At 37.1% G+C, this 24,176-nt stretch overlaps 2 protein-coding genes across 5 annotated transcripts in view; both read left to right on the plus strand.

The window, feature by feature from the left end:
* Positions 1–243: 243 nt before the first annotated feature.
* LOC113676435 (CCR4-NOT transcription complex subunit 2) lies at positions 244–14,757 on the plus strand. Of its 2 annotated transcripts, none has more exons than XM_089197223.1 (23): positions 244–373; positions 1,894–1,987; positions 2,803–2,846; positions 4,271–4,410; positions 4,716–4,809; positions 5,404–5,471; positions 5,754–5,902; positions 6,557–6,694; positions 7,469–7,564; positions 8,186–8,273; positions 8,885–8,936; positions 9,645–9,698; positions 10,002–10,268; positions 10,874–10,920; positions 11,000–11,036; positions 11,250–11,307; positions 12,006–12,082; positions 12,294–12,411; positions 12,516–12,554; positions 13,207–13,268; positions 13,557–13,606; positions 13,840–13,940; positions 14,379–14,757. In XM_089197223.1, exons 2-23 carry the CDS (start codon positions 1,941–1,943, stop codon positions 14,587–14,589), a joined length of 2,037 nt encoding a protein of 678 aa, XP_089053349.1. In that variant the 5' UTR covers positions 244–373; positions 1,894–1,940; the 3' UTR covers positions 14,590–14,757. The 2 variants fall into 2 exon arrangements, with proteins under 2 accessions (XP_089053349.1, XP_089053350.1); XM_089197224.1 differs by having other exon boundaries at positions 249–373; positions 7,472–7,564.
* A 989-nt stretch (positions 14,758–15,746) lies between these two features.
* LOC113676434 (uncharacterized) overlaps positions 15,747–24,176 on the plus strand; it is a 32,724-nt gene continuing 24,294 nt past the window's right edge. For 2 of the 3 annotated variants that reach the window (XR_016183899.1, XM_027193091.2), the window contains exons 1-4: positions 15,747–15,926; positions 16,551–16,763; positions 20,262–20,357; positions 20,864–21,049. Coding sequence is in view for 2 of the 3 variants with exons in the window: in XM_027193091.2 (XP_027048892.2) it covers positions 15,906–15,926; positions 16,551–16,763; positions 20,262–20,357; positions 20,864–21,049 (516 nt within the window). In the remaining variant the exon portion in view is untranslated. Of the gene's footprint in view, positions 15,927–16,550; positions 16,764–20,261; positions 20,358–20,863; positions 21,050–21,233; positions 21,431–24,176 lie in introns of all 3 variants that reach the window. The other variant, XM_089197221.1, reaches the window with a different exon arrangement.

Here is a 24,176-nt window from a genome sequence, read left to right on the forward strand (position 1 = left end):
GGAACGTGGAAAAATCCTCTTCAGGAAATTTGAAAGTTTCTTGTTTTTATATTTCTGGGAAACCTGATTCCGTGTTCGATATTTTTTCCGGACTTTGCACAGGAATTGGTCAATAAATTGACCCGTTATGACTCCTTCCGTGCCACGACATAGATGCTTTGCTTTCGTATGTCATATTTGCGGCACCAGGTGTGGGAACACACCAATGTATGAGCCGGTAACATATGAAGGTCAGCGTGTCTTATTCTATTGCGCATGTAACGAAAGGAATCAACTTTTTGAATCGAAAGGGTAAATCCACAAGGTTGTGCCCAAAATTCTGCCTCAAAAACCTTAAGCTGGAGTTAATGTTGTCAGGATACAGTTAACACAGGTGATTAAATATGCGTTTAAGTTGCAAAACGTACTGTTTTAAAATAACTGCACCAATGTATAGAATGGTTTCCGGAAGTGTTTCTAATGTCATTTTATCTTGTTTGGTATGGAACAAACAAGCCTGTTCGCGTGATGAGATCTGATATTTTAATGTCTATCTGTTCATTGTTTACATTAATTAATGTTCTTGGTGCGTACCCTATAAAAATAAGGTATGAATACGTGAAGAGCAATGAGGCGCAAATTCGAGCGCTGTTCTTGTAAACGGACATTTTCTCTAAGTTATGGAAAGGAAGCTTCATAACGTAGTGCCACCCTTTTTAGTGATGGCACCAAAAATTGATGGGTTTACACTAACATTCTGAGGACAGTGTACAGGATGATAGAATTTGATGTATGATTGTTCACAACTTACTGCTACTTGTTTTGAAAAGACTGTTGAGGCTAAATTGTATCTCAAGTTAAGTTTAACATCCCCTCATGAACAGTTTTATAATAATAAGGTATAAAACAGGTATAGTAGAAAACTTTGAGATTCATTTGCTTGTCCTATTGAAGTACGTTGGGACACAGGCGGCCCAAGCTCCAGCTTTGGATGATCATCTTGCACAATAACAGTCATGGTGGAATTATAAGAGTTTGTATGGGAATATTTACAACCATTCTAAGGAATAAAAAAATACGTCAAATTCTCAAAGAAAATACCTCACCTTACTTCCACAGCATATTGCTTGTTATCTGACCACTTACTTTGATGAAAAGAACACATTTTAGCAAGTTGTCCATTTCAAGGTTTTCAATGTACATAAGAAAAGCCCAAGGCTGAACACTCCATTTCCAAACACCCAATCTGAGAAGCAAAAAATTCCAGTGTAAAGTGACCAGGCGGCCACAAATCCAATGCAGAATCCAATCACATTCACTGTAGTTTCATTTCAATTCACTACAAACTTAATCTTCCCCATGCAACTGACGCTAAGCTACAGTTAGCTTAAAAAATTTCCAGTTTAGAGGTTTCTAACAGCCCACATCCACATCAACCTTGACACACGACTGTTGAAAACCAGCTAGGTAACCTTGCCTCCTTTTTAAACTGAGCCTCGCTGGGGACCCCACTATAACACAGCATAAAGAAATTGTCTTAGCACCATGGGTGCCAAGTTACAGTGGGGTCCCTGGCGAGAAGAGGGTATAAAAACATGAATTTCCATGGGCCTGTATTATATATTTGCTTCAATTTCTTTTGTGTATTTTGTTTAAAGGTTGTGATATATATATATATATATATATATACATATATATATATATATTTTTTTTTTTTTTTTTTTTCATTTCAAGCTGGGAAATGATGTAAAACTTTTTGTGTATGGGTATAAAACAGTGATAGTCATCCCACCTGCCCTGTCTCCCTTGTTAGCCTGAATGAAAGTGATAGCTTTGTGACAGAACATAATGATTGCACTATAATATAAAGACTGCACCCAGCAAATAGTTCTTAATGTTAATCTCCCTTTTTAGGTCTTGGCCATCCTGTACTGGTTTTTAAGATTTGTTCTTCTTTTCTAATGGCACACCATCGCCCTTTGGGTGATCCACTTTCTGGAATAAGCCAGTGAGTATAGTGTGTTATTAATGAAAGCAACTCTACGTGTATTTGCAATTGATTTCATTTTGTTTTAAAAACTATGAAACTTGATTTCTGTATCCAATAAGTCTGGTGTAGACTGGTACTTGCAAGTCATAATTCCCTATGAAAGGTCTTAATGACAAGACACAGTGTGTTCCCCTTTTCCAAACCAATCAGAGTCATTTTTTTGCAGTTATTATTACTTGCACTCAAACCAGTTCAAATTTAAGGAACTCTGATATACAAACAAGTCACTCACTCACTCACTCCCATTCAGTTGTAAACACTGGTAATTAGTCATCTAGAACTTGCTCCAGCCTGCCTCCATCACCCTGGAATAATATCCGTGCACAAATGATTGCCATGCTTGCTATGACTTGTGGGAACTTCTTTGAAGATGAAATTTTCATTAGAAGTTTAAAAGCATTGGAATTGTGTTTGATGATAGTGGAGCTGGCAGAGCGTAGCCCATAATTATACAAAATAGTAGTAACCCATCAAGCTGAAAAAAAACCACACAAGGTGCTACTTTTAACATGCATGGTCAACTGTACTGTAGGCACACCAATGCCACGGCTTTGTTCAGTAGTCCAGTGGTCAGTGTACTGGGCTTGGAGTTGGGCGACCTGGGTTCTAGTCAAGACATGCAAGAGAAAAAATGCGAGCTCCGCTTTTAGGCTTGGCTAAATCTATATATTATATACTTACATTGTATGATATTTGCTACAATGAGATGTATTGTTTTAATACTGGTTAGTGTGATGTTTCTTAATATTATTTTTTCCATATTTTTAAATCAGGTATCCATTTCCTCCGAGGAAAGGTCAACAGGATCTCTCCCCAGGTAAAAAAAGTTTTGTTGTAATTATAATTTCGAAATGTGCATTGTTTGTGTGTTGTCCTTTTATGCTTCATCTGTCAATGAATGGTAGTTATATACTTTTTTGCATTTTGATTTTTAAAAATGACAGAAAACATTAGTTACATTACTTTAGGATATTGGTTACAAGTTAAAATAAAATTGGCAATTTATATTTGTCCTTGTTCAAAAGTTAACATAATGATAATATATTTGGAATAAATGAAAATATAACTTCAAGCCTGTATTCATCAAACCAGGCTCTAAACTATCTGAAGTCATGTAGAAATTATCACCTTAATGTAAAGTTTTTGTAAAACTCTGGAAAAGGCTGCCTTATATTTATCACCAAAAGGAAGATCTAGTAAATTTAAAAAACCCATCAACGAGGAACTTTCCAAGTCCATTGGACATCAAAAATTGTGGTCCACAATAGAACTTGTTTGAATAACTGAGCCATTGGGACCTAAATTCATTCTAAGCAATAGCATTTGTGCAGATGGTTTCTTGTACTATCATTATTAGTGTCCAAGAGCTGAAGAGGCGTGTCATTATCATAACAATCTATAGAGTACAGCAGTTCAAATTGCTGATGGGAATTGTACATAATAATGGTAAATTAACAAAAGCTTGAGTAAATATCTATCTTATCTATCTTATCTTAATACTACTGATGGTAAATTAACAAAAGTTTGAGTGAATACTACCGATGGGCTTAGTTAAAATTAAAGTTTTCTGTATAGCATACATACTAAGATTACTTTTAAAGCAGGTACTCCACATGTAAATCAATGGTATACAAGAAAGTGATGATAATAATAGCAAAAGTTTTTGTGCTGTTTTAATTCTCAATGTGCTTACTGTACATTTCAGCTATAAAACTGGTTGTCAATACAAAATAATTAAAACACAATTAAGTGAAAACATATAAAATAATTCTCATAGTTGTTCCCACTGATTTTTTCAAATCTATACTATATTATCATGGACACAGGAATAAATGTTTCTCCTTTTAGATGAAGCATCTTAGCAGTGTTGTTCTAAGCACTATTCACATTAATTAGGGTAACTGCCTTAGCAACTGAGGCCTGGTTATATAAATAAAAGTTGACATAGGCCTCAGATTCAGACTATCATTAGATCTTGAGATTTCTTTGTAGGTGGGGCTAGGGTTAACAAACTTATTTCTATTTCATTGCTAACTGATGCTGTTCACATAAATAAAGTCATGTTAATGGAACACTTTGCTCATGTGATGATGGTTAGATGTACTTTGTTTTGTCAAACAACAACTGAATGTTGTCTGCTTATCAGGTCTTCAGAGTTCTGTACACAGTCAACCCAACTGTGTTTTTAGAAACCCAGTCTTGGTGTGTTAATATAAGGCCTTGTGCTTTTCTAAACTTTAGGTGGTAGGAAAAACATGCCAGCTATTGGCTCCCTGAGGAAAAAGTTGCCTGTTTTTAATGATGATGGGGAAGATGATTATGGATCAGGTGGAATGTACTTCAATCCTTCAATGTTTCCTCCACACAGACCAGAGAAGGAGGTTAAAGTTCATACTGTTTATAGCTTGTGAGATTTTCTAGGCATGATTATTATGATTGTTATCTGTTTGTTACTAACTTACAGCATAGCCCTGAGTAATATTTGACTTTTCACTATTCTTGAATTAAGCTATGTATAAGAGTGACTTTGAAGGAAAGATTAAACTTAGGGTGGACATCTAAGTAATCTACATTTTAGTTATGTGTAAACTCTATTTTTGAAAGGGTCTTGTCTCCTTTTCATTTCTTGTGTAACATTATGTGTGTGTTGATATCAACCAATCATGACAGAATGTTTCTTTTGCAGCCTCATCTTGGGGGTCTTTATGGAACGCCTTCTGGTATGCAATCACCTGGACCCCACCAATCTAATTTTTATGGTTCAGGGCTCCCAAGCTCAGGTATAAACTTTTAAGTTCATCTATCTTTTCACAAATAACTTTTTCTTTACTAAAAGGAATGAATCCAATCACAAGTGTCCAGTTTCACTGCTTTCCGTTTGGGGAAAACATTTGTTCAGAAATACGGTTAGGTAGCAGTTATGATCTGTTGAACAGTTATTTGCAGCCCTGGCTATGGTCAGGTCGTTAGAAGATTTTTTTGAGCTAACAGAAACTGCTTGTTACTTCTAACATTGGTATTTAGAAAATTAATTAAGTTTTTATTTATGTAAGTGGGAAATCCCACATGATATCATTCAGTTGGTAAGATAAGTTCTAATAAGCACAAATTGATGAGGTTTGCATCAGAAAGCAGGTGAACACTTAGTTGACCAACAAGAGTAACTTATTAAAGGTGAATGAACTATTGAAGAGATGCAAAACTCACAAGGCTGACTCTTCAGTGATACACCTTAGAGTTAAGAAACTTTGCTTGGTGAAGAACTGAATGTTTGAAGCAACCAAAAGGCGGTTCATCTTTGTGAACTGCCTCAAGTTTACTGATATGTGGTCCACATTCTTTTTTTTTGATGATATATTGTTGTCATTTGCTAGGACTTCCTCCAAATGTCAATTCCATGCAGGTTCCACCAAGTGCTCCAAGAGGAATGTCATCTGCTCAGGTATTTATGAAATTGATCTTCATGTAGAAGTTAAGCCTCCTGTGAAGCCATTGGTTAATCTTGGCAAGCAAATCGTTCTCTACCTCAGCAAGAACAAGTTGGATGATGAGACCAAATGACACATCAATGATATTACTCTATACTGTCATAATTCACTACCAACCAGAATTGGATTTCTTTTTTGCCTCAATAAATAAGTTCTAGAGGTTACAAAAAGGATTTTTAACCTGTGCACCAGTATATTATTCCTAATTAGTACACTTTGATACTTCACTTATTTAGTTTGGTAGAAGCTTGTCACATCCTGGACCCACCCACTCCACAACATCACTCAGTGGAAGTGTAACCACTCCAGGTGTTCCCAGCATTCCATCCAGTCTTCACAACATGGTTGGGTCACAGGGAGGGAATATGTCATCACAGTCAGCAAGGTAAACATTGTAGAATTAGCAAAATGTGCATTAAGACTCTATAACAGATGTGGAGGTTGTACTGTTGGGTTTTTGTGGCTATTTCAGTCAAACATCAAAGGGTCTCAAGTTTTTATCTCATATTCACTCTACATTGTCATTATTATTGTAACAGTCATTGACAAAAGGTCAATATTATTTCTGTGGTCCAATCATGTTTTAGTAATCTTTCCGCACCCCCCCCCCCTTCCCTTGTAAAAGAGACAAAAATTATACTCATGTGTTATTTTGTAGAGCTTTTGCCTTCTTAAAGGTTAAATTAATATGTTATGACTAAGAGATAAAAACAAAAAAATGAATAAATAATTAAATGAATGAATGAATAATGATGTATAAATCAGCAAAGAGCAAATTATTATCAGTTGCAACAACTCAAACAGAGGAACTCCAAATTCTGGGCTAGGTACCTTAAGGTGAGTTCCTTGGTGGCTCTTGCACAAGCTCATAATATATATTAAAGGCTAAATGAAGGTACAGGCCCAATCTTAGAAATAGGACTTTTAATTACTGGGTTTAGCTCTTATCCTGGATTTTTACAAACAATCAATAAATCATGTTTTCCCAATAGCACTGAGTATAACCCTTGTTCATTTGATCTTAATTGCCTGTTTGCAGTAGAGGGATCCTGTCTATGGGTCCTCGAGGAGTGATGGGACAAATGCCACCTGGTCCTGGTCACTTGGGCAACCAGGGTGGGCTTAATAATTTGCCAAAGACAAGTAGAACAATCTCCATACCATCATCATTATCAAGGTGAGTTGACTTTAAACCTGGTTAGGGAAATTTAAGACGAAGAAGAAAACATGATTGAATAGCAAGGGTGTTGTTTGTCAGTTGATTTGTTCCTGAGGAATTTCACAGTTTTATATAACATGTTCAGTACCAGGATTCATGCTGCTTGAGGAAGGTTAAATTTGTTTCTTGGGTCCTGCAAAAGTTTTTCAAAGTGCTCATTTTTGAGCAACTCAATATAGGGTTGGTACACTGTAGTTCAACAAGCTGAATTTGGCTTCAGATGTGATAAAAGAATAGAGGACATTTACTCCTTTTATTGGGTTTTTTTACTGTAAAATACAAAGGAGCAAGCTCAAGAATTTTTCTATCCTTTAAAACCCATTAAAAATATACTAATTTTTTTTCATTAATTTTTTTTCTCTGGAGTTTAAACCCTGATGAACTTCAACTTCTTTTGGGGTGAATGTCAGAAAACCAGTTCAAGTTAAATAATGTTTTCAGCCAAGTAGAAAAAGATAAATATTGCAAGGAACCAATGGGAACCCTGAAGAAATACTTGTAAGCTGGCAGTAAAGTGGGAAAATATGACAGACCATGTTACATTTTCAAGTAGTTTTAAATTTGTTTGGCTGGAGAGGCTCCTCAACTTTCTAGAAAAAATTGCAACGTACATTGAGGGAAAGCAGTGTAATAGTGGATTACTTTCATTGCTTAATTGAAATTGCTTGGTTTTAGTAATGTATTCACTGATATTCATCCTGTTCCCTTATTTATACCCTTCATGACCTATAGCAGCTCCTCAAGAAGTTCACCAGTACTAGCAATTGGAATGAATGCACCACAGACACCTCAACAAACACATCAACAGAGAGGCTTTAACCTTGGGGGGTATGTGGTGACGAAACTTTATTCACAGTTGTAGCACTTTAAAGTTAAAAGAAAAAAGAAAATGCACAGTGGCTCTTTAAAATAACTTTCAAAGGGTCTTTTTACCATCCTACCTGTCTTCACAAGATGAAGCTTGGTCAGAATTCTTATTGATGATTTTCTCATACCTCTGTACTCCAAGTTTTTGTAAAAGCATGACCCATTTTCATTACTCTTAGTAAGACATTCACCTCTCTGAACTTTAGTCAACCTGTGATGAGACAAATCTTTTTGCATGCTAAATTCTTTTGGGTTGTGCATTCCCAATTGTAGAACACCTATTTTCTTATGTTTTTGTGATTGGATAATTCTTTACATACATGTATTGTTGATAAATAAGATTTTGTGGTTCATTAAAAGATAAGATCAACTTCAGGGTACTTTTAGTAAAATGCTAAGGTCAGGGGCTTCTTACAGCTTGAAGTCAGCCACTCTGGCAACCATCTACGTGTGTAAGTGAATTTGTGAGATCAACATTTCTTGTAATCTATAATTTAGAAATAGATCAGTGTTTGCCTCCCTCTATATAAAATCCATTACTTATGCCTTTCCACTAATTATTGATGTTGTGTTCATTAATAGTATCAGTAGTGGTGCTAGCAGCTCTGTTTCTGGTCCCATGTCCAGTTTTGGTCTCACAAGAAGCCAATCAACTAGTGGAGTGACACAGGTACTGTATGTATATGAGTGCATCTATTGAGGATATGTTAATCAAAAGACAGCAAGCTGTTTGAGAAATTTAACAAAATAAAGGGGTGTCTCCTGTGATGGACAAGCATTCCACCATAGGAAGGTAAGCTGACCTGAGCACATGCCCCTAGTCACTTGATGCTCCAGGAACTGGAGATGGGTGGTAGCAGTTATGGGCCACTTGACCTCCAAGACTTTCCTCCAACCCTTTGGATTTTTAAAATTTTTCTGGTCCCAAGTCAATTTTAAATTGATGTAGATCCAGTTTGTTGTAGTTGAATAGTTTAACTTGATTGTTCTAGTATTGGAATGCATGTAATATACTTGTATCTTAGGAAAGTAGCAATTACCTATTCCTTGTAAAAAGAAAAAAAAGGCTTGCAATTTTTGCAGTACGTGTAGATTGAGAATATTTTAAGAGAATATTTTATGGTATTTTAGAAAGGGTATACTCTCTCATAGTGAAAAAGCATGTTGCCATGAGCTCAGATTCAGTTGTAAAGGGATATTAATAAATATTCCAGGTCAGTTATTTAAGCTGTACAAGTGTAATATCTGTGTAATCTTTTTTTCCTTCTCTTCCTCTTGCAGGGTATGGGTGGTTCTGGACTACCTCTTTTTTCAGGGGCATTTCAACCTCCTGGTAAGATTTTCTTATTATTATCATAATTGGGAAAGTATTTTCTGTTAGTATCTACCTTTTTTTAACTCCAACGGGCTTAATTTCAGAATACTTAAAATCAGGTACTCTGGTTTTATCAACTGAGTTGATGATGTAATTTGGCTGCCATAGATAGTTTCTAAAACTGACATTTTGAGCATTAGCCCTTCGTCAGAGTGAATTATCTTGCAATACCCCACCAACACAGTACCACAGTTTCTAAGTAGAAACTTGACACTTTTATTTGAATATGTAATCAACTTTACTCAAGGGAAACATGGTAACTCCTGGGAATAGTCATTACCAGACCTCTATGTATTCATTTAAGCCGGACCATCTTTCTCGTACTCAAAATCACATTTACACTGTACATGCTGGAGATTGTACATTACAGGATTATCTTCAGCAAAAACTATTGGAGGAAACCTCTCCCTAATAGGTACATTTGCAAGGATTTAGAGGGAATACAACCCCTCTTTTATGATAGTTTTTACTTGTCTTTATGATAGTTTTTACTTGTCTTTCCAATTGCTGTATTGTAATGGAACATTAAAGGAAGGTTAGAATTAGGAAGATGTCATCTATTATTACCACTAATTCACCTTAATGTCAGTTTTGCTACCTGTATTCTTCTAGTATTGTTGAATGAAGACTGAAATCTTTCCTTCTTCCCTTTCTCTTGCATCATAGGTGCACCTGATTCACCAAAATCTCTTCGGCACATATTCTCAGGAGCTGGTCAAGGTAAATCTTGTAAAACAACTTTGTAGGTTTTTTACAAATTAGGTTTTTGTTTGTTTGTTTGATTGTTTTTTTCTGTCACATAATTCTAATAGTGACCGCTAGCTATTTTGTCAAAAATACTGCACTGTGGATCAAACTTCCGAGGATGAAGCTTTGTTTGGGGTCATTGGTAATTGTTCTGTCATTTTGGACGAGATACTTTGCTTTCACTTTGTGTCACTGCACAAGAGGAATTCTCTAAAGAAAACTGTTACTTGTGCAAGAGAGAACACTTGTCTCACGTGTTAGTTACATTATCCACAGGACTCGCTGACGCGACACCAGGTGGTTCGGGTGGGTTAGACCTGTCAGAGTTCCCGGCACTAGCAAACAGAAGCCGATTGGAGAGTCTCAGCCGTGTGGAGGGTGTGCCACGTTTGGACAGTATAGGGGGTGTTAGTGCACCTCCTAGCAGCTTACCCAACAGGCCAAGTTACGGTGTAGTGTCTAAACCTGCTGAACCTCCACCGGATTTTTCAATTCATAATGAGGACTTTCCTGCTCTCCCTGGTTCAAATACCTTTAAGTCAGGTAATTTCTATCGGAGAGTGCATGTGATTGAGTGTTGTAAAAGGGAAAGCAAAGTTAATGCAACAGATTATTAAAATGAGGGAACTATCATAAGCAGTCGTAGAGAACTCGATTTAAGTATTATTACGCTACCTGTAGTGCTGGAGAGCGCGAGGTATATACGTGGCAAGGTGCAATTTCTTTGAGTTTAGCTTGTGATTGGTTAAGAAAGCAGCGCGAGATTTTAAGAACTCAGATTTTAGAACTCAGACTCGAGACCCCAGGAGGGAGAGAAATAAGGGGCGCCTTTCTAACTGGAAAGGGTGATCGATTGTCGAAAAAAAATCTTAATTAGTTTTCCAACGTTATTACTACAATTCCTTTTAACCCTGAAGCCTCTAAGAGTGACTAGCATCTATTTTCTCCTCACAATATCACCCCTGAATCTAACATTAATGTCATGAGAATAAAGGAAATGATCACCGACCAAAGAAACTCTCGATTGTTCGACAAATTCTCCTTGTTAGCACCTTAGTAAATGTACAGAGAACAGTATGGAGAATATGAATACTGATGTTAGGGTGTAAAGGGTTAGAAAGGATTAAAATTTCTGTTTGTACTCACAGAAAGCCAAACGGACAGTTCTGTTCCTCAGGATCCTTCCAAGCCATCAGTAAGTACACTGTAGACTCCTGGTTAAATGGCACGCTCTAGTGTTCGTGTGTTGATGAATTATACAATTTCTATTGCAGGTTATCACCGCAAGCTCAAGCATTTTCCCTGGAACAGGTAGCGTTTTCTTAGTTACTGTTACTTTATTTCCATCAGGTTTTTATCCACAAGGTTCCTGATGAAAGCAGGGATGTCAGGGCTCCTTTTGACTGCAGGGATGCTTTTGGAGCTCCCTACATGGAATACCCCGAATAGTAGATGTACAGTTTTTCCTGTATATTTTCAAACGAGAAGTAACTTGATTTGTCCTCGCTGATTTCCTAATCTTAGATCTTAGAGGCGGATCGTCGTATGAACAAGCGTTGAAAGATGTTGCAAAGGACGCCAGGTAATGACCTTCTTACTTCACGATCTAAGCGGCCTCGCCACTGTAGCCTATTCTAGTGTTCATAGAATGAAGTGGCGAGGAGTATTGCTACTCTTCCAGGATGTGACGAAGGTGACGGGTCTATTGCCGGTTACCCTTCAGCATCTCGTCACATTGCCCTTGTTATTTATTAATACCCGTTTCCTCTCCGGGGCGGAGCAACAGTCCTGTGCAAGTTCGGGATATCGTCCAGTCAGGGCTCTAAGTCAAAGTCTACCTTGTAGGCCTGTTGTTTTCTCCCCCTCCCTCATTTTCTTCAAACACTGAGGTGTTGGGCGCATGAAAGCTTTGATTTGCCTCGCTTCCCCTAATTTCAAAAAAGAGTTTCTTTGATCTCGAGACATACTTATCAGTTTCTTGTTAAAGATTTCACCAAACTATAGCCAGTTCGGAGGCTGCCTTATTCGCAAGTCAAGTTGCTCACGAATCCCATTCAGACCTGGAGGAAATTTCAAAATCTCGTTCCCTCACAACGCCTTCGAGATATCAGTATAACCCTAGTTTCCGTGACAGTAGAGGGGTACTGTAAAAGGCGGGTGTGGTATGGAGAGACTACGAAAATGTTTTATGCCTCTGAAAATATGTGCCTGAAACGAAATGTTTGACATTGAAAGTTAGAGTAGGCAGGCTAATGTACAGTTTTTACTTTTCTGACGAAGATTCGCGACAGCAGAGGCAAAGGCGAATTCGACAAATCACAAGCAACCACCAAGAGGAATTCAGACATCTCCTTCAGGTAATTATCAAGTGGCGGTTTTATTTTCCTGTATCAGCATTTGGCAAAGTTTCATCCTTCTCCTAAAACATAATAGTCCAGATTAGGTTTCTGATGGACTCCGCCTTGGTGTTGATTGGTCTTTGAGTTTACTTTAATTTGGGTTTAGGACGCTCAATCGAAAGACACCGCATGTATATGTTATTCTCACCACTCTACCTTTGTATTTCAGGTATGATCTCAAACATTCCAAAAGGAATGGTAACGGATCAATTTGGAATGATAGGATTGTTAACATTCATTAGAGCTGCAGAAACAGAACCAAATCTTGTGACGTTAGCGCTCGGGAGGTAAGTGCAACAGAGTCATGCGTTCTCTGCTACCCAGTTTCCGACTTCATAGCTGTTATCTTCTCGGAGTTTACTTGACAGTTGTGTTTTTTCTTATTCTTTAGTGACCTCACTACGTTAGGCCTTAACTTAAATTCACCAGAGTAAGTAGAAAATATTTTGGAGCATGTTTGATTTAAAATTTATGAAATAATTATTGTTATTAACCCCTTATCTCTTAGCTTAACTACTCCGCAGATAATATCTATGTATTATTCACCAAACTCTGATATGAAAATAGACAAATTTGTCAGCCATAGGGCACTATTTTTGTGAAATATCAGTTTCTGCTTACCTTCTTACGACGAAAGGAACAATGACGAGCAGGAAGATTTTTTTAAATATTTTGTTAGCTAAAGGACGGAGTTTAAGGATACAATTTTTTTTCTTCGGTGGTTTGCGGCAATTTTGAAGAAATTTTTCTACCATTTATTTTGAGGGGCTATCTTTTGCGATATGTAGTCCGTGAAATTTACCAGTACACTACATCAAAGTGCTAAACAATCAAGTTAAATTCAATGTAGCCATTATTTCTAATGTACATATATATCAGTTTTTTCTTTTTTTGGGGGGGGGGGGGGAAGGGGGGTTGTTGGTCAAATTGACTGTACCTTTTATTCATTTTTTTTCTTTGGGGGGGGGGTTGGGAGTAAAGGAGTGAAGAGTTAGGGTATCTTCCTTTCACTTATTTTAATGCTAAAACTATTTGTGAATAATTTACGTATTGACTACTACTTTTTTGTCGATGCAATTAAGGAGTCTTTATCATACGTTTGGTTCACCGTTTGCGGACAGTCCGTGTAGACCACATGAAATAGGTAAGGCCCTAAAGGAATGTATACTTTTGAAAATGGCCAAGGAAACTTTATTGATTTTAAATCCCTTTTGAATCCGTCCGTTGCAAAGATTAGTACAGTAATTGTTGAAAGGATTTGCTGTAAAAACCGAAAGATATCAAAGCTTAACGAACATGTGACAGTTTTTGTGACAGACCCTTTATTTTTAAGACAATGTCTACTTGCAGTCGCATGTTGAACTGTCAAGTTTAATATTTATGATCAGTAAGATCAGTTCTGGAGCAAAACTTTACTGTGTTTTCTCCATAGACTATCATGTGCCCTCGGAGTACCGGATAAACTCATTTATCAGGGACAAGGTATAGAACTGTGATGAATTGATGTTGTAGTGAAAAACTGCTGTTCAAACAGGCCTGTTTAGCTAACAAAGCGTTCCGTCCAACTTCGATCACCCTTATTACTTTAAAGTCTCAATACTGTCTTTGTTTTTCCTTATTTTTTTTTCTCTTTGTGAGGTTTACCAGCTTTTTGAGGTCTGTTCATATTTAATCTTTTTTAAATAGTAATATTTTTTTATTTTGTGTTTTTGCAGCTTGCACCCATTAAACTCAGTCGGTATACCGAGGATTTGCTCTTCTATCTCTATTACACGAATGGAGGAGATATTCTCCAACTTGCAGCCGCAGCTGAACTGTTAGTATAGACAATTTGTTTTTACCCTCCTAGTTCTTTAGGATGATTCCTTTTTAACTGGTGTGCTGAGTGTGAGGTTCCCCCAACGCAATCCCTATTTGTGGACAGAGGAGACTTCGTTGTCGAAGAAACGATACCTTTTTAACTCCTGCAATTGAAACTTAACCTTTTCTTCTTATTTGTGAAGTCAAGACACGGCTTCTATCGGCCCTCTTCTACTGCTAACCGAGCGCAACTTGATCATTCGCGTTTTACTGTGTTTCTGGCCGGTGACTTGTACCAAATTTAAGTTCTGATTGGTTCCGTGCTCTACGTCCCTTTTATCTGATTGGTTTACGTAATGAGTTTGGTTTTGGTTTTCAAGCCCTCGGCTCAAAAGTGCACAGGTGCTCACGTGTGTAACGCGTCATCTTAATGCTTATTGGTTATCCTCTTTAGGTATGCACGTGATTGGCGTTACCACAAAGACGAAAGACTATGGTTGACACGTGCTCCTGGTGTTGATCCTCAAGTAAAAACGAATTCATACGAACGAGGAACATACTACTTCTTTGACTGTAGTACGTGGAGGAAGGTTGCGAAGGAATTCCATTTGGAATACGACAAGCTAGACGACAAACCTACACTGCAGTCTGTAACAGCACAATGACATCTTTAGCCTAGCTACGTATTTGACTTTGAGAGCAAGAACTTTCTTTGTGAAAATGATTTATCTTGTACACTGTCACTGAAATAATATTTTGGTCGTGTTTAATACTTGTAAAAAGCTATTCGAGATTTGTGATATACCAGATATCATTAAAGAGACTTTTGAGCAGTTTTAGGTGGCTGTTTCTTCTGTTGTTCATCGCTTTAACCCTGTAACCAATTGGAGTGACCAAAAAGGCATCATCGATACATTTTAGAGAAGACAAAATTAACAAGAAAGAAAAAAATCAACCAGAGGATTTTGTTTGAGTTGGCACTAAATTCTAAGACCACTGAAATCAAAAGAAATGTTTGGAAGAAATTGCCGGCAATTGAAAATTGGGTCTTGGGAGTTAAAAGGTTAAAGGAGTTTCCTAATGATACTTAAAGTCATTTCTACGATTTGAAGGAAACCTTGACCTTGAAATTCCGTCACAAAGCATCCTTCACGGTCACTCGACGTAAGCTGTCATTAGACATCTTTCACCGTTTTTGTTTTGTTTTGTTTTTCACCTTTTACCATCACAAGGCATCGATCTCTGTCACCGTCTATCGACCTTTAATGATCCCTGGCAAAATTGAATGATTTCTAATGATCGAGAACGATGCTCGGGGAAGGTGGATGATGTCTTATGACGGGGAACGATGTCTTGTGATACTAAATGATATCTTATGAACGTGAATGATGCTTATCGAAGGAGAATGGTGAGTGACGCCCTTAACCGGTTTGACGATGTCTTGTGAAGGTGGATGACAACATAAAACAAATAAATGTCCAGTGACGGAAAATGATATATTATGAGGGTAAAGGAAACATATGACTGTGATGCCTGCTTAAACTGATGTCTTGTTGATGTTGTCTACTGTGTCCAATGACCAGGAATTATGCCTGCGGACTTGTACCCATCAATCGGGCCCGAATTACTGAAATTTAGATAATTACCTTGTAATTGATTACAATGAGCGATGAAAAGACCTTAAGCAGTCTCACATTTAAAGACGGATTAATTTGTGGAACATTGTTTGCTCGAAGTACTCAAGGACTTCGTAAAAGCATAATAAACAAAGGATACATTGTGACTACCACATGGAGCCTTGAACTGCCAGGAAAGTAGCCACGTGACCCATCATTATTGTACGAAAATGGCGCAGGACGGTGGACACATGGTGTACATGATTTCCGGTAATGTGGAGCTACGATACAACGTCTCGTGGATGAAGAAAGCTTGAGCTGTTAACCAGCGGATAGTGTTGAACTGAAATTGGAATCTCACAGCGATGAACGTGGTTGTGAAAAGGGTAAGCTATGTTTATATTTTTACTTTGGGCTGCGAACCAGTGCTTGAGAGACATCTTTTGTCCGTGTGTAAATTTGTAGCATTTTCATTCATCTTGTCACGTATCTCCAGATTAGCATCTCTGTGCATTTCTTACCTTCCTGATCCTTTATCGTCAGGAGTTTTGGACAACTTACTCGCTTTGGTAAAGTGACTTTTAAAAATACTCTCTGGGTGTTAAATCGTTGAAGGTGAATTATGTACGATTGAGACTTCAGATTAGAAAGTGTTATCTTGGACTTAAAGAGAAATACTCCATTGTCTAGAAGCTGGTCATAATGGAGCGTGCAGCTGCATAATTTGGCAGGTGTTCTATATTCTTCAAGGCTCACCTTGCACACCAGAATAATAACCTTGAAATCATAGTTCTTTGCTGTAAATTAACTCAGCAGGAATGTAAAGCACAAGCAAGAAGGCTCTGAAATCACGAGGTCTTGTCGAATCTAGTTATGCTTTACACCACTGAACGATCCTAAGATAATATCGTTCTGGATTTAATAGTGGGCTTTTCTAACAAGGTTATAATTTTACCTGGATCATAAGCTGTATGGAATTTTTTCCCTTTCTTGTTTAATTTCCAATGCAGGAAAAGGACTGTAGTTGGCTGGGGCAGTCAATTGATAGAACCTGTGAATGGTGTTCTTCACCTGATTTTATGAAAAGCGACCTCCCAGGATATATTGATAAACCACTGGATGATTGGCCAGCAGATTTACTATTAGATCTCTGCTACTGCTTTGACTGTGTACAGGAGTATCACAGGCTACAGGAAGAGTTGACTGAACAGAGGCAAAAAAAGGTACTGTTACTGTGTTATCCTTTTATCACAAGGATAGCTGTCAGACTGTGTACTTATTGACTCAGTGGGAGGACTGAACATGAAAATATTTAGCTCAACCTCGTGACATATGCACAGACTAAGCGAAGGGAGTTCAGTATGTCATTTATGAGAAACGAATATTTTCCCCTCTGGCTGGAACAAACTCAGTCAATAAGCATTTTATCACATTACCACTAAGTGTTAAAAATATAAAAAAAACCGTTTCTAACTAAATAGGATGTGTATGATAGGAACATGGAATTATTTAATGAAATCATATGATTTAATTATTTTATAATATCAAAGCATTGAATTGCTATAGGAGACTAGCCATATGATCTCACAGCATTTTTCCATTGCGTGATATTCTCAGAAAAACAGGAAATCAATCATGGTAAGGCTGTTAGACAAATCCATGGAAAAAACTCATGAGGATATAAACTTTTTATTCTTAATGTCATTGTCATTGTATATACTATTGCTAAATAAGTGAATACTAATCTTGATTTTAAAGTCTGAGTAAGCAAGTTATTTGTATCGAATTTTTCGTTTGTTATGTCAGTCATTTGACCAAGGGTCACAGCCTCAGCATTGCATTCTGCTCTTTTCAAGTTAATAATCTTTTTGTCTTTTGCATCCCAACAATCATTGTTTGAAATCATCTGTTAATTTGTGAAATCTTGTTTTGCAAAAAATTTGATTTGAAGCATAGTAAATGGTCGCTGGCATATGAACATTCTTAATCCAGCGATGATTAAAATTAATATCACCTTGAAAGGATTCACTACCATCCAAAATTCTGTTCATGATAGTGTCAACCTTTTTTTTTGGCTTGATCCATCTGGTGGCTACATTGGATCTCCATTTTAACTTTTGAGAATATGAGAATATGGGAGAGATTTATTGTTCAATGTGTGACAAGCAACTTCAAGAACATACTGTAAAAAATGAACAATGTTGTGAAAATATGAAACTTGAAAAAACAACAAAGAAATTGTATGTGTCAGTAGTGGATTGATTCAAGGATATAAATATGTGAAAGAGTACATAAATTAAAATGAAAATAAATTTACAATAATGAGAAAATCAATTATCATCGAAAGTATCACATTTATAATACAATCTTCAATAAATGTAAAAGGTACAATATACAAATATCCAAAAATGATAAAAATAAGATATTAGATATTTTTTAAAAGATTGAGAGTGTGCTACATCATTGTAATGGTGATTGCAAACAGACGATCAATATCTGTTTTATTTTAACCCAAATATTCAAAATGATGAAATTTCAATTTAAAATATACCAATATATTCAAAAAGAATGTTAGCATTTTATAACCAATATTGGTGTAAAACTCAAACACTCATCAGTGATGACATCAAAACAATTATTTGGAGACAAAATTTAATTTTTGTGAATACTCCTTATCCCTTTTGTCAAGTAAAGGACACGTATATTGGTGATGATATCATCAAGAACCCTAAACTGAGTCAAATTATTTTGATCATCACATGATTTGCCTCTCATAGAGGACTGCAAGTCAACCAGTACTTTTTCATATGATGTGTCAGCAAAGGACATAGCTTGGTTTTTCCTAAAAATTCTTTATTTTACTATAAGTCTTTAGCAGCACACCTACTCCAGATATAGTCTCTTATTCAATTGGATTGAGTGTCACAGCACCTGCAATTATGCCAGATACAACAAGACATGCTAATGATAAATTACATTATAAATTCAATTGTTTAAAATGTTTTTATTTTCTCCTGTCTAAAATAATAGCAGGAATTTCTAATGATAAAATCAGTATGAGGATTTGATTTCATCCACCCACTCCTAAGATCGATATGGCTTCAAGTCTACCAAGAACCCTCCTCCACTCGATGAGTTAAAGAAATTTTCAGATGACATGCTAAAGATTTTACAATCAACAAAATTCAAACAAGTAAACAACCCTTTCCTCAACAAACTCAAAGACAACACCAAACACATAAAAAAGGAAACCAAGCTACTCATTGTCGCTGACAAAACAATGAACTTTTACAAACTAGAACCATCAACATACAACAATCTACTAGAACTAAATATCACACAGTCCCACAAAAAAGCACAACCTAATACCACATGAGCCATCCATTCAGAAAACAAAAACATCACAAAGAAACTGGGCATTGGTGACAGGATGGACACCACAGTACAATGACAAAATTTGTAAGTCCTGTGTATAACTGATGCCAGATTTATTCTTCAAAACCATACCAATTGTGAGATAATTGGGAGTCACATTATTGTATTTATGAAGATGAATTATACTTCAGCTTTGATCACTAAACATATTAGTTGATGTTCTCAAAACTGTCTCAACCCTACTAGTAGCAGATATTTGGACTGTTGAATGGTTGATTGATGCTGAAGGAAAATATAATTAAAAACGACAGTATATTCACTAGTTGCAAAAGGGTACAAATTCAGACCTACACAACTGCCATAAAACCCTTTGCTTGCATCAAGATGAAGCTTCATCTCATATGTCTCTTTTTTATTTGGTGAAAATCTTTAAATCTTTGTAGTTTGGACACCTGATACATCATCTTTGTCACTAAATTCAGAACTTGGGTTATCCATGAGATATTGAAACACATTAATATCATCTTGATATGGAATGATTTAATCTGTTATCTGTAGGTTTGTATCGCTGTCAGACATCATCTAATTGACATAAGTGTTAGCAGCATAAGTGCTTTCATGTGCATGTGCCTCTTTAAGAGTTATGATACTTCTTGTATTCATATTGAGATTGCCAGACATTAATTTTTGACCCATCCATTCTCAAAAATATGTTTGTTTTTGTATCAATAAACCATTTGTTTGAAGCGTCTGTTTAATTGACTGGGTCAGCTGGATTATAAATATTGTTTCCCTTCATGTCAAGGCTGTTGGACAAATTATCATTTAATATTATATGAGATTTTTTTAGATCCAATATACCCACAATCTTCATAAACAGTGTTATACACCATCGATTCCAATGCATTGGAACCTAACTTTGCCTTCCCCTGTTTTTCTGAGAATGTCATGCAATGGAAAAATGCAGTGAGATCATATGGCTAGTCTCCTATAGTATTCTAACACTTTGATATTATAAAATGATATCATCAAATGATTCCATGATACAATTTCATCAAATGATTCTATTAAATAATTCCATCAAATGATTTCATCAAATAATTCCATCACATGGAAAGTAGTATAGAGAGCTGGGGTTTGTACCAGATCACGATCTGGTACTGCCAACTACTATACTACTTATGTTTGCTTGCTTGCAAGTTAGAAATGTCAGTTTGGTTTCTGGTGATGGTTATGAGAATTTTGACTATTATCATAGGTTTTCCAGCATGACCAGAATTAGGTTTTCACTCTCTGGCACAATGAAACATTTCTTTGTCACAAGGAATAATTTTGTTTCCTGATAGGTTTTGCAGCACTTGGATGCTGATAGATTGAAGCTGACAATCAGTACTGCCCTAGAGGATGCAGAACGTAGAGAAGGATTTTTTCCACATATGCAGGTTTGTTTGACCAACACACAAATTGAATATGGGGTCAGAATTTTCTAAGTTAGTCCTTCACTGGCAGTGTACCCCTATTCAAACAGTAACCTGTAAAGCCTACTGCCTGTTGTACCTCATATTATCGCCTAAAATTGCTTCAAATTTTTGAAAATTCATGAGCTTAAAGGACTGCTCTACCAGTTTGAAAATTTCTTTTAACATAAGGATGACCACTGATGAATTGATGCATCAGAGAAGGGTGTATTAATCAATGCACAAAAAATTCAAGGAAAAAGCAAATGAATAAACAAAGGTATGAACAAATGCATTCTTGAATTGATGCATGTGTGAAGACAAAAATCAGGGATTTAAAGGCCATGTGATAAAGGTTTATGGAAATTTGTGTAGTTATTGTGGCTTAATTACTCTGCAATATAACTCAATGACACAATTCTAAACAAAGACAACTTTTCTTTTCAATGGCCCTGTCATCAATGTTAATAATCTGTTTTAAACTTTTCCAGGATGTCCCAATGAAGTTACAAGTTCCCCTTCTGGAAATGTTAAGGTTCCCATATTTTTTACATAATGAGACACTAGCATTATGGTTTAAAAGAGGACTTATTGCTCTGAATGTGTGTGGATGTCCACTCAAGTTGGAGGAAAAGCTTCCTGGAGCATATCTTCTGCTTGTTCATCCTGATCCAGAGGTATGAAGAATGATTTAATATTATCCAGTAATACAGTGTATTGTTAAATTAAATGCATTGTAATATTAGAAGTATTGTAATACAGTGTTTATATTGAAAAACAGTGTATTGTTAAATTATCACTGTATTGCTAAATATTTACAATGATAGCTGAACTTTGCACTATTGAATTACTTCATTCAAGACTGCACAACTATACTTAACAACTGCATTGCTAATTGGAGGTTGGGTGCCTGAAACATCCAGGAGCTTCCACTATTGGCAGTCAGCTCCTACATGGAGACTTCTCCCATAGCTGGCAAATCCTGGCAACCCAGCCATGAGCCCCCACACAGGAAAGGAAAACAGGCACCCGTCACACTTAATAAACAGTGGAAAGAGGTAAGGAATGGGTGGGGAAAACTGCCTGGAGGAATAGCTGCCAATACTGACAATGCTGCAAGTAAATGCTCAAAGTACACATAAGAACGCCTCAAACAAAGAGCACATGGAATTCTGACACGTGCTTCTACGAAAACTGCTGACTACTAGAGAACACTGACGCTCTTTGTTGTTTACTCTGTTAAATTAACTGCATTAAACTGCATTTAACATCTGCATTGTTTACTGGAGGTTGGGTGAGCTTCTACTATTGGCAGCCAGCTCCTAGATGGAGACTTCTCCCATGACGGGCAAATCCTGGCAACTCAGCCATGACCTCTGAGCTAAGCTCAATCAGCTTGGAGAAATAGGGCTCATGGCAACAGCAGGCCACGGCCCCGAGAAAAACTGCCCAAATCCGACAGCACCCGCTGAGTGGTGGAAGTGAGAGATTCTGACAATCATACCTGCTATGTAATCTGTTCTGCTACTGAGAGGATGCTATCCACAGGTGTACACACATACAATAAATATGCCTCACTTGACCAGCATCCCATGGTCTTTATGAGGTGGTCAGAAGTGCCCTGCTGGGCAGCTGTAGTTGCAACTCCAATTTTAAAGCTCTGGCCAGAGAACTTTCTGAGAATGCCTGCTACCTGTAGTGTAGATTGCAAGAATGAAGATAGACAGGCCCCTGAAAGAGGACAGCCATCTTGTTAAATAAATGGGAGACCTTTACCTGGCCCTCAAAGGTGAAGGTAGTTTGATAAAGCCAACACAGGGCAGAGTGATGTGGAGCCACACCCTGCCAGAAAGAATTAGTGTTTGCGCATTTAATGAACACCTTGAAACTTTGAAGATTTGTCAAGGAATCTACTTGCAGATCTGCTATTGTCAGGTGCACAGCTGGCCATTCATGTAAACTCACCGGCTCTGAGAAACCTAAAAAAGCCAAAGCAACAAGCCTCCCACAGCATGACATTGTCAGGGGTGGAGAAGTCCAAGGAATTGTGCACAATGGCCCAAAGGTCTGCTGTCACAGGCTGACCTGATGTTGTTTAATCCCTCTTAAGAGCCACTGTAGCAGAAGACAGTCAGTGAGTGGGTCAGAATAAACAGCAGACAGATAAACTTTAATATAGGAGTGATTAAGATGATCTGCAAGGCGTGCACAGAAGCGCATTAATGTTTGTTTGCTGTCAAGTCACAGGAAGCTGGGGCAGGAGTGACAGTGGTACTGGTGTAGCTACAGTTGCTGCTTGTGGAGCTAGGTAATGGAAACGCTGAATCTTCTATGCAGTAGAAGGGAAGATGAATGGGGCAGAGGGTAATCCAAAGGGAGGAGCCAGATTGCTGAAATAATTGCCTTGCCACTTCATTCCAAGAAAATAATAATCATCAGAATGGAGAGGGACATTGGGGTACATACTTTCCACATCAAACTTTGCCATAAGTGCCCCTTCACCATATGACATGATCCCGCTGATGACATCATCTACTTTCATGTACTGCAAAGAGAAAGGCTCTTCAGGAATGCTGTCATTGAAGCTATGCCTTAATGGGCTAGATAAATGCATGGCCACTAAAATGTGAGGTAATGACTCGCATAACACTTGGGAAAAAGCTAGACTGAGATCCTTGGCAGAGAGCACTAAAGAAGGAGGGTTGGCTGCAGGGGCTGAGGCAACCAAGGTTTCTGTTAAGGAAGGAGGAGGATCTGCAGAGGAAAGGACTGAAGAAATTAATTCTGGTGATTCCAGCATGGCAGTGGCACTGTTATTTGTCGAATGCCCAGAAAGCTGAGCCATAGGAACAAAAGCAGTTAACCACCAGGAAAACAAACAAAAGATAATAGTGCTTAAGCCTTTTGAGATGAAAACGAACAAGGAAAACAGAAACTGCCTGGAGGAAGAGCTGACACTCCTCACAACACTGCAAATACACGCTCAAAGTACTCACAAGAACACCTCAAATGAAGAGCACATGGAATTCTGACGCATGTGCAAATGCAAAAACCACTGAATACTAGATACCGCTGATGCTCTTTGTTGTTAACTCTATTAAATTGCTTTTAACTGCATTATAACTTAAGACTGTTTCTCTTAACTTAAACTTCTGTCAGTGTGAGTGACATAAGACATAATTTTCCTATACAATAACAGTACAATATCAAGCAGACAAGTGCCAAGAAGTAAAGAAAAATATCAATTGGGGGACTATTAGTTGATTCAATATCAAGTTGCAGAAGTAAAATCATGAAAATTGTATTGTAGTTACTAAGGAGAATTGCTAATGAGATCTTGGGAGTTAATTGAGGTGGCCAGGAGGTGAAGAGATGTTTTGTTAGAGTTTGTTATTGATCTGAATGTTATTCCTTAAAATTAATAGAGGAGTAAAATTGAATTGATAAGCATCTTCCACAATGATAAAAAAATGGTATACAATAATACCACAGTACCTAATAATTCAACAGAGATTTTATGCAGAAACCTGTGAAGGCAAATTAAAATAAATTGTGCTCAACCTTTTGCACCAAACCTCAAACTTTGAAAAAACTTCATCAAGTTTATTACTTTTTCGGAATCTGGAGGTCACAGGTTCAAGTCCTTTACTCTACCATTCAGTTTGATTTACTTTGAGTGTTGCAGAATTTGATATAATTTCCTTTTTGGACCTTATATATAGTTACTGTAACTAATTTGTGACCCTCCACGGGAAAACGGACACTAACGCTTTTCCGTTTAAGCTGCAAAACCGTTTACTATCC

The sequence above is a fragment of the Pocillopora damicornis genome, chromosome 2 (genome assembly GCF_964200805.1).
Source record: "Pocillopora damicornis chromosome 2, jaPocDami1.2, whole genome shotgun sequence".
NCBI lineage: Eukaryota > Metazoa > Cnidaria > Anthozoa > Scleractinia > Pocilloporidae > Pocillopora > Pocillopora damicornis.